Source organism: Lactuca saligna, chromosome 5, assembly GCF_052625555.1.
Source record: "Lactuca saligna cultivar CGN05327 chromosome 5, ASM5262555v1, whole genome shotgun sequence".
NCBI classification, from domain to species: domain Eukaryota; kingdom Viridiplantae; phylum Streptophyta; class Magnoliopsida; order Asterales; family Asteraceae; genus Lactuca; species Lactuca saligna.
Genome location: NC_136421.1, coordinates 298,647,003 through 298,658,501, shown reverse-complemented (window position 1 = coordinate 298,658,501; position 11,499 = coordinate 298,647,003). Strand labels below are relative to the sequence as shown.

General features: G+C 38.0%; 1 protein-coding gene across 1 annotated transcript; it reads left to right on the top strand.

Moving 5' to 3' along the window:
* Positions 1-9,276: 9,276 nt before the first annotated feature.
* Positions 9,277-11,112, top strand: LOC145048323 (gamma-interferon-responsive lysosomal thiol protein-like). The gene is made up of 5 exons (XM_078996785.1): positions 9,277-9,608; positions 9,773-9,838; positions 10,174-10,314; positions 10,400-10,492; positions 10,588-11,112. Exons 1-5 carry the CDS (start codon positions 9,336-9,338, stop codon positions 10,813-10,815), a joined length of 801 nt encoding a protein of 266 aa, XP_078852911.1. The 5' UTR covers positions 9,277-9,335; the 3' UTR covers positions 10,816-11,112.
* Positions 11,113-11,499: the final 387 nt, after the last annotated feature.

The window sequence follows — 11,499 nt, the reverse complement described above, 5'->3', positions numbered from 1 at the left end:
TAGAGTTGCCACTCTTAGTGTTCCTTGGGTCCTAGATTGATAAATTTGTCACCTTTGAAGCTTAGACCCATCCATGCATGAGAAATTGCCACTTTTATGGAACTAGAAGGTTATAATTCGAGTTTGGGCTCATTTGGGGCATGTAAAGTCACCAAGTTAGTAACTTTATGGTTCTAGAAATCCTTTGGAACTCAGATCTGTGTTTTGAACCTTTAGATATGAGCATTAAGAGCTTAATGGAAAACTGGCTTAATTAAGGAGTACGTTAGGCGTACAAGCCAGTATGCACAACGTACAAGCCATGCAGCATGTTCTCTTAGCATATAGCTGAGTACGCCCCCGCATACTCAGTCAGAATGGGTTTCACAACATTGGGCCTCGGTTGGGCCATTTCTTTGGACTTGGATTGCTTTGGGCCTTATTGGGCAATCTGGAATCAAGCTTTTGGGCTTAGGAAAGTTATTTGGCTTTAGGGTAAGGACCATATGAGGGGTTGGGCCCAATTTGGAGAATTAGGCCATAAGTGGGCCTTAGGTGACTTTTTGGTTTTGGGACTTTTAGATTATGGGGCCTTAGTTTTGGATCAAGCTAGGCAATGGGTAAAATGGTCATTTTACCCTAAGTACATATTATTTGTTATAGTTTGGAACCCAAGTGTTGATTGGGTGTTATTTTGTACTGATAGCTTTAGGAGTCGTCAGGGCAGCAGCTATTGATTTCTTTCAGTGAGATTCAACATTCGAGGTGAGTTTCCTCACTGGGTTTAGCGTTTCTAAGGCACCAATGTTGGCCCTTATTTATTATGTTAGGATGCTAGGAGTCTGCGTGACTCTTGCATGTGTTATATATTGCTATGTATACCGGGAGGGGCTCGATGCCAGGCGAGGCCTGAGGACTAGAACATATGCTAATGTTAGTGATCATTATATGTATTAGCACGATTACGTGATATAGATTGTATGTGTATAGTGGGAGAGGCCCAGTGACAGGCGAGTCCTTAGAATAAAAAATATGTATACCGAGCGAGGCCTGATGCCGGATGGGGCGCGATGCCACTCTTAGTGTTCCTTGGGTCCTAGATTGCTAAAGTTGTCCCCTTTGAAGCTTAGACCCATCCATGCATGAGAAATTGCCACTTTTATGGAACTAGAAGGTTATAATTCGAGTTTGGGCTCATTTGGGGCATGTAAAGTCACCAAGTCAGTGACTTTATGGTTCTAGACATCCTTTGGAACTCAGATATGTGTTTTGGACCTTTAGATATGAGCATTAAGAGCTTAATGTAAAAATGGCTTAATGAAGGAGTACGTTATGCGTACAAGCCAGTATGCACAACGTACAAGCCATGCAGCATGTATGCTTAGCGTATAGCTGAGTACGTCCCCGCGTACTCAGTCAAAATGGGTTTCGCATCATTAGGCCTCGGTTGGACCATTTATTTGGACTTGGATTGCTTTGGGCCTTATCGGGCCATCTGAAATCAAGCTTTTGGGCTAAGGAAAGTTATTTGGCTTTAAGGTAAGGCCCATATGAGGGGTTGGGCCCAATTTGGAAAATTAGGCCATAAGTGGGCCTTGGATGAATTTTAGGTTTTGGGCCTTTTAGATTGTGGAATTGGGCCTTAGTTTTGGATCAAGCTAGGCTATAGGTAAAATGGTGATTTTACCCTATGTACGGATTATTTGTTATAGTTTGGAACCCAAGTGTTGATTAGGTGTTATTTTGTACTGATATCTCGACGAGTTGTCAGGGCAACAACTATGGATTTCTTTCAATGAGATTCAACATTCGAGGTGAGTTTCCTCACTGGGTTTAACGGTTCTAAGGCACCAATGCCAGCCCTTATTGATTATGTTAGGATGCTAGGAGTCTGCGTGACTCTTGCATGTGTTATATGTTGCTATGTATACCAGGAGGGGCTCGATGCCATGCGAGGCCTGAGGACTAGAACATATGCTAACGTTAGTGATCAATATATGTATTAGCACGATTATGTGATATAGATTGTATGTGTAACGTCCCAAAATTCAAGTCCAAAAATTTCATTTTTAATTAATTAATTAATTCATAAAACATTCACTAGAAAATATTGCATAAACACGTCATCTCATAAAATCAAGTATCATGTTTGAAAACCCACAACATAAACAAATATCATATCAGAGTTCAATCCCGGAAAACACCGTGCGACAAATCAGATGGGTGTGTGTGTGATGCCATGCTATGTCGCCGACTCCTTCCTCTTAGACGAAGAGGTACCTGAAACCAAAAACTGAAACCGTAAGCACAAAGCTTAGTGATTCCCCCCATCATACCACATACCATACAATACCATCGGTATCTTTCAACCGGTAATCGTCATCGGTATCTTTCAACCGGTAATCATCATCGATATCTTTCAACCGGTAACTGAGGACTATTCCACCCCTTACCACTAGCATACAATAACAAGATATAAGCATACAGTCAGACATATTCGGGTACTGATCTACCCCTTGGTCCTAAGGACCACTATCCCTATCATACACGTAACATATCATACAACTATAACTCATAACCAAGCACATACCAGACCAAGATAATTATCACAAAGACAATCATCTTCTAAATACTCCTCATTGGTTGGCCGACGTTGTGGCCTTAGACCACCCCTACTGGAAGGTAACTCACCTCATACAGGTAGCTGCTGATAATCAATGCGGGAAACCTCCGTCCGCTGCTGCTCCGGACATCCTCCGGCTACAAACCCCAAAAACTCAGTTAGAAACTAATTTCTATACTCTTAGGGTAAAATGACCATTTTACCCCCAACCAAGTCAAATCAAAGTCAAAGTCAAAGTCAAGGTCAACTTCCAGGTGACCCGACTTGCCGAGTTGGGAAAACAACTCGCCGAGACCCTCACTCTCTACTCGACCTCATACGCGACCCTACTCGTCGAGTTAGGTCGTCAACTTGATGAGTTCTTCTCTCATCCGAACACCCTATGAAAACTTATCCGACTAGCCGAGTTGATGGCCAACTCGTTGATTTGGCCTTCATCTGATGAACCAGATCCGTCCTCAACTCGCCGAGTTGATGAACAACTCACCGAGTTCTAAGGAGATTGCCTTGGACTCGCCGAGTCAGTTCATGCACTCGCCAAGTACCATGAATTCACAGCGTTTTCGGCTCTCTTTATGGCTAAGCTGCTAATGAAACTAGCATCTCTACTAACAGCTCCCCCAAGAAGTTTCACCCCCAAATGTGGCCTCCCGATGTCAGCCGGGAATAGCCCCTCACGCAGCTTCCTACCGTCGCACGAGGGCCAAAAGAGCTCGATTTTCTTGATATTCAGTTGAAGGCCCAATTCTGGGCCAATCACCGTAATGATGTCCAACGCTTTGGCCACCTCCTCCGAATCTCCAATAAGTGTGCCATCATCAAGGTACCATGCATGGAGAAGAAGCTTGCAATTGTTGCTAATATTATGCAAGAGCAGGTGTAACACAAGAGCAAAGAGAAGTGGTCCCAAGGGGTCTCCTTGCTGAACCCCAGTAGTGGACCAAATATGCGTGTTGTCTAGATACAACCTTGCTGCTTGACCATAGAGGAATTCTACCCACAAGGATATAGAAGGACATCTCAATCTGACCTCATGAAGCAATGCAGATATGTCGACAAGGTTAAAGGCATTAGAGAAATCCACGGTAAGCATGGAGAGAGATCCGTCATCATGGTGCTCGCCCAACACACTATTGGTGCTATGTAATGTGACCTCAGCACCACCCGACACCCCGACCCCGAACTGAAAATCATTGAGATACTTGGTCATTTCCTTACCAACACCTTTCATAGCCAACTTGGAAACCAAACGTCTCTATATAGTATCTACAACAATAGGTCGTATTCCATTGTCAGGTTTTAAGAGCGGTGTGAGAGGAGCAGAGACAACAAATTCTGCTAAACTCGAAGGGCATCTCCCCCCAATCCATAGATTAACCACAAATGTAATAGCACGCAGGAGGTCGTTGGCTATAGCCGAACCTTCCCCACAAAGAGCATCCAAAATATGTTGAGCTCTCAACCCGTCTCTCCCACACGAGGTACCTTTAGGGAAGGATTTAATTCCTCCAAGGACATTATCAACATCCACTACAAGGGGAGTTTCTGAAAATAAGGTGTTGGGCATGGAAGGTGGTGGCTTGTATGGATGCTTATCCTCTAATGCCTTCATGGTATCACCCCCAAATGGAGCAACCCCCGAAGAACATAAAACTTTCACTGCTGCTGTAAAATGTCCATCGAAAACCTTACGAAGACATTGTCTGACATTGGCGTTTGCTCGATGTTCTTCCATCCTGAATGCACTCTTCTTTTTTGCCTTGTTGCTCCAGTCTTGCATTGTCAACTAAGTTTTTAACTAGCTTGGCGATACCGTCTTCAGTCCCCCAAGTGGCTAAAGCACTCAAAATATTACGATGTTGCAAATATTTCCTGTTGCCAGACCTCCTTTCTTGCCTATCCTTGGGCTTGAACACCTGAAGAGTACACCTAGGTAGAATTAACAAATCAACCCACGCTTCAACGGACCCGGGATGAGCAACCACCTTGGAAAGGGATGCTTTAAAAACTTGAGAGAAAGCCATGCGACAACTATGAGGGATGCTTTTGATGGTGGTGATAGGTAGTTTAAAAACACGATCAAGTAGTTGAGCATCCAACACCAACCCACCGTTGAGGTCGGCTTCCGGTTCATTGGGAGTCGGCTTTGGAATGCCAACAATATGCCCGCTTATGTCATCATCCCCGTCATTAAACTTAATCAGGCTATCCGGGTGGTGACATGAACGAATCAGGGCATGAAGCTTCATGCAATTCCCACATATCCATTGCCCAAACTCCTTCAAAGTTGCTACCAAGGCCATAAATAATCCATGGTCAGAAGTAATAGCCTCCCGTAACACAGCTCTGCGTTCATCTATATGGAGGTGTAAGCTCTTGAGATGAGATATCATACGTGAAATCCCTTTACTTCCAACAATACCATTTGGGCAACAGTGAAACCCCCGAAAAGTACACAGCCAACTCCCGCTCTCAAAGGAAAGAGAGGACGTCATAAACACACAAATAAAGTTTATTTAAGACTCAAGTCGAGACCCGAAATTAGAAGCGCTAACTCAAATGAAAATGTGACACTCCAACAAAAGGTTGCAGTGTGCACAATGAAACCCCGGACAAAATCTCTACATCTTTTGGAATCTAAATTTGACTACAACACTTGAAAACCTCATTTAAATTAAAATTATTATTTATTAATTTAATATAAACTCAAATCTTCCATGTGTTATTAGGCTGTAGCGAATGGTACAGGAATTTTTAAAGCCACGGAAAATAGTAACATGTAAAGACATGGAGTGGTAGGATTAAATATTTGTGTTATTTTAATTTAAAAAAATAATAATAAAAAGAAAAGTAAAAAGAAGCAAGTCAATCAAAGCTATTTTTTTTCCTCTCTTTCCTCTCGTTACATGGCATGCGAGCTATTTTTTTACAACTTCTTTAGTACTTTGAAAGGAATGAGTTTGGCGACCTTAACGAGCTGGAGGCGAGTCCGTATTGAGGGCTACTCCCTCCAGCCTTATGAAAACAATATCAATATTATGTAATGTTTTTTAGTAGAACTTTTTAAATAATATTTATTTAATAAGTAAAAAGATTTTAAGTTGAAATATCATTTATATTAAAAATTAGAGTAAATTACATTTTTTTTATCATCTTGGCTTACATGAATATGAATTTGTCCATATTTAATTTTTTTTGACATTTCATATACTCATGGTATCCCAAACAAGCATTTGTGATGACGTCGGTGGAACTCTATTAAAAGGATGTAAAACAACGAATATACCGTTATATTTATATTTTATGGTGTTTTTAACATATTAATAAAGTCCGATGACCATTTTTGTAAATCACCAACCACCACCAAATTGCTAGGGATGAGAAAAGGAACCAACCCGGCTGGAACTGGTCCGAACCGTTCCGATCCGGGAACCGAAGTTGGCCGAAATTAAGAATCGGACCAGACCGCCGGTTCTACCGGTTCTCGGTTCCTACCGGTTCTTGTTGTGTCTTCAATGTTGGAACCAGTAATCGAGAAATAGCAGCATACGGTTCCGGTTTTTGCCGGTTCCACCAGTTCCGGTTCTATCGGTTTCGGTTCCCGGTTTCAAAAATTTATAAGAATATCATCCCGGTTCTGACCTGATCAGTTCTATCCGGTTCCGGCCGGTTCTCTGGTCCAAATGTCATCCCTAATTGTCACCATTACCAATCATCACTAATCACAATCATCACCAGCAACCCCACCCCCACCGCCACCATCACCATCACCGTTACTAATCTTCACCGGCCCCACCATCAATCTCAACTATCACTATCACCGACCCCACTACCAATCACGCCATCTCCCTCGCCATCGGCCCCAACACCAATCATCACCATCGCCAATAATCACAGGCCACACCACCATCACCACGAATCACCTCCATCATCTTCACGGATCATCACCACTTTATCTTGATTTTTTTTTTTTTTTGAACTTTCCAACTATCATCAACATTATACATCTTAATATTACTATTCTATTTAGAAAATCACAATTATTAATTCCATTTTTGGATTTCTAAGAATACTCTAAATTTAAATGTGATTAGTGTAATTGGTTCTGGTTTTTTTTTTTTTTTCTTTTGAACTTTCCAACTATCCTACCCTGAGTCACGCTTGTATCGCTAGCATTTGAGCTATGCTCTGTTTTTAATTTGATTTTCTTTTCTAAAAAAGTGTAGATTCTTGTAAACTAGATGGCTCCAAACTGTAATTTACTAGTGAAAGGTGACAGAAAGGTATATAACACCCCGCCTCATCGGGTTAAGTTTTCTTTATAAGGATCAAAGCATCATAAAACCAAATGACAGTAACTATGTTCGTTTATGAACATTTGTCATCTTCATGTGGTTGTATGGTTTTGTGTGTATATTTGGCTCTGTGACCTGACAGCAGCAAAGCCTTTTGTTTAACATTAATTAGCTACATAACTATGGCTATTTGGTTAAAAGCATCTTGCACATGAATCTTAACTAGACAAGCAATGTACACACACTCAAAGATTTTTCTTTTTTATAACAAACTAATTAACCAGGTTTATGTTTGATAGTAAGAACTATTACGACCCGCAATCAAAGGAAGTGGGAGTGAAACGTATGGTTGTGACATCATCTGTTTCAGCCATTGTTCCCAGTCCTCAATGCAAGCATGCAAATGATTCTTCGTCTTATCCAAGGTAACATAGAAGTCGAAAAAACAATGTACAAAGGACGTAAACGTCATCATCGTCATCATAATTAAAAACACCCCTAGAAAGTTTTTTTTTTCTCTGTTTTATTTGAATATTTAAAGACGAGGTTGTTTTGTTTAGGATGCACGGAAACATATGAGAATCTCTTCATGGGTTTTGTTCATGTTAAAGATGTCGCCTTGGCTCATATAATGGTGTATGAAAACAAATCAGCAACTGGAAGGCATTTATGTCTTGAAGCCATTTCACATTATGGTGATTTTGCAGCCATGGTTGCACAATTATACCCCGAGTATAATATTCCCAGGTACTAATAATGATAACTATGTAATAGCTAGGGTTAATGTCATATAGAATAATAGCGTACTTTCATAATTTTTATTTTTTATTCTTCTCTTTTGTGTAAAGGTTGCCAAAAGACACCCAACCGGGGTTACTGAGATCAAAGACTGGATCGAAAAAGCTTATGAGTTGGCTCTTGAATTCATTCCTTTGGAGCAGATTATCAGCGACAGTGTTGAGAGTTTGAAATTAAACCAAAGGCTTTTATCTTGAATGGGATTTTAATACTAACTTTTTAAATAATTGTAGTTGTAAGCTATATGACATAGCTACTTCTATCCCATGTCTTAGTGATGTTGACGGCAGGTTTGGTGATGAGTTAAAATATGTTCGGATTAAAATGAGTAATTCTATGTTCGGGTTAAAACTTTGCATACACAATTTGTCCAATTTTTTCTATTTAAGTATATAGGTAATGGACATGAATATGGCTTACGAATACTATAATGTTTAACAAAACATTATATTTTATAAATAAACCAGTTGAGAATGCTATGAGCGTTCAATTTTGACTTGTTTTATTTTTAGCTAATTTCTTGTATTTGGCCTCTACTTAAGCCAATAAATGTGCGAAACAACATCCACACAACTAGGGCCATTATGCGATGCTATTGATGAATGAGGCATCGACTTGTGATGTATTAATCATACTTGCGAATTAAAAACGTTGTAAGTTTCAGAAATAATGAAGTTTTTTGTGGAATTGTGGTAGAACCCCCCCCCCCCCCCCACAAATCTATTACCATTTCTTTTCTCTAATTAGGTATAAGTTTTTTGTCCGTTCAAACGATTATAGGAACTCGTTTTCAGTGTTGAAAACTCGATGACATATTCATATAAACACAAAAAGGGGTTTTAGAGCAATTGTTTTCTTTTTCTCGACTCTTTAGAGTTTATACTAAAGCTAAGCTAGCTTATAAGAATTTTTTTTGGTTTAGAGATTAATAGTTTAATAGGAAAGAGATTTACGTAATAATTTTTCTTGCTATAACCGGTATACATAATGGTCTAATACAAAAATAAAAAAAATATAATGTCTCGATAAGAAAGAAAAAAAAAAAGTGAAAGTATAATATTAGTTATAACAATAAAAGATATTATAATATAAAATAAACAAATATATATTATTATTATTTGCATTTAACACATAACTATATTGCAATTCAAATATCTTATTTCTTAAATGTTAAACCCAAAAATGATAGGTTGAGTAAGGATATATCTGTCCAAATAAGAACCGCAAGCTCCGCACGTTGACATTTACTGGCGTTCTCAACCGTTGCACTCTATAGCGAAATATATAAATCCACCATAATTGCCCCCTACACTTTATATATTGTCGATTCCTGCTACATAATTCGTGGATTTAACTCTCTTTGCTCTCATCTAACGGATAAGGTCGGTTGGGCACCAACACCTTTTGTATTACTTGTACATTTTGTAGATAACAATTAATTATAAATTTATATCAGTGATATATTAATCTATTTTTTTTAATAAACTGGTATTTTAAGAATAACTCTACAAAATGAAGGACTAAAGTTGTATAACTTACAAAGTACCCAAAATATCGGTATTCCCTGAATCTTTTATAACCACCACTCTCCTGACTATTTCTTGAAGCCATTGAAACAGAAGCTCAACAAAATTTCAACCATGGAAGCTCGCCTTCTGTTCATCTTCATCATCTGTTTGTTCTCAGTGAATACTTGCTCATCATCATCTGATTTTGTTGAGATCATCCCTATAAAAGAAGCGGAGAAAGTTCAAGTAACAGTCTACTACGAATCGCTCTGTCCATACTGCGAGAATTTCATCGTTAATTATCTGATCGATGTGTTTACTGAAGGAATCGACGCCATAGCTGATGTGAAACTCTTTCCTTATGGTAACGCTAAAGTCAATGCCAACGGCAACATCACTTGCCAGGTTTTCCCCTTACTAATTCCAGATCTCGTTTACTTGCATCGTTTTCCTTTCATCATCATCATCAATTCATCATAATAGGGTTTTAGATTCCTGTAGTTTCAGTTAGGAATATGATTACATGTTATTGAATAGCTAAATTCATTTTCGTATGTTATTTGTTACAGCATGGCGAGCAAGAATGCGTGTTTAACACTATAGAAGCATGTGCAATCAATGCTTGGCCCGATGTGGTAAGTTTTTAGCTCTCTGTTTCCATCTTAGTTTTAATTTTCCTCTGTCATGTATAATATTATAGCATTTCTTTGATGATTTGAATCTCCTCTGGCTTAGATTTTTACTGGTTTTGTGCCCTAAATCCAAACATTAAGATCTATGCTCTCATACACTCGCTTATATTGTGTTCTTTTACATCAGTATTATTTCCAAATTGTAATTGAGGCTTAAGATTTTTCATCAAACTAATTACTAACTTAGGGATAAATGGGAATATCATTCTTTGAATTATATCCCCAAACGTTTTTTTTCCTCTTTCTAATACGTGTAATCAATCTATATATATATGCAGCATGATCACTTCCCTTTCGTCTTTTGTGTGGAAAGATACCTATACCATGACAAATCCGATCAATGGGAATCATGCTTTGAAGAACTAAGTTTGGATCCAAAACCAGTGAAGGATTGCTACAACAGTGGATATGGAAACCAAGTAAAAAAATTAAAAAAAAACTTTTCTAAATTCAATCACTTAAAGTTACAATCCAACCAATTTGAATCAAATCCACATCTTGCAGCTTGAACTACAATACGCAGTGGATACAAACTCTCTTCAACCACCAAAAAAATACGTTCCATGGGTCGTTGTTGATGGAAAACCACTTTACGATGTTAGTTAATTTCTTCAACTCTCTTATCAATATTCAATCTCTAATGCTTATTAATTAATTATTAATTAACATCTTTTTTAATTTCTTTTTTCAAGGATTACATTTACATTGTAAACAACATATGTAGAGCATACAAAGGCCCGACTTTGCCAAAAGCTTGTCTTAGGTGTCTTGCATCATCTGAAAACCACATGATCAGTGCCCCTCATGATAAACTCATCCCTCTTCATCCAGTTACATACCCAGAATCTGCAAATCCTTTATTTTCAAAGATCAGATCTTCACTCATGTCCTGGATGTTCAAGGAAAACACATCAGTGTAATTACTACTAATTAAAGAAGGACTAATATGTAAATGCATAAGGTATGTTTATAAGTTATAAAACTAAATAGCTTTTGGAAAATGAAATTTGCATTTCAAAACAAATGATATTTGTAGTTTGTTTTCTTTAACGAGTGTATGCTCCCGTTAGAGTAATGAAGTGCAAATATCGCTTTTTGAAGGGGTAAATTTGTACTATGCACTTTATTTGGTAAGTTTAATGTACTTTATGTACTGAATATTCTACTTTATGTAGTGGACAAAAACTCTATTATGTATTTTGGAATTGGTTCGATTACTGTTTTTGCATGTATTGAAATTAAAGTAAGTTAACAAAGGCGTTTGATAAAACACTACAAAAAAGTTACATTCACAAAAAAAAAAAAGATTTGAACTTTCCAAATTTCGAAGTTTGTGGAATTAAAACATGCAACAAAAGGAAAGCTCGTTTGATCACGTTCATAAAAAGTTAAATCACGTGAAATAAGTTTAGAACTAAAACCATAAATCTAACTATATAACCTAGCATGTTATTTGATATGTCAATATCATTTCACTATTGTAAAGTATAATCATTCCTTGTGTCGCATTAACATAGAAAAGAACCAACATGAAAATTACCTATTAATTAATTACATTAATTGTTTCATTAAGAAATAAATCAACTTAGAGTGTTTCTTTTTTA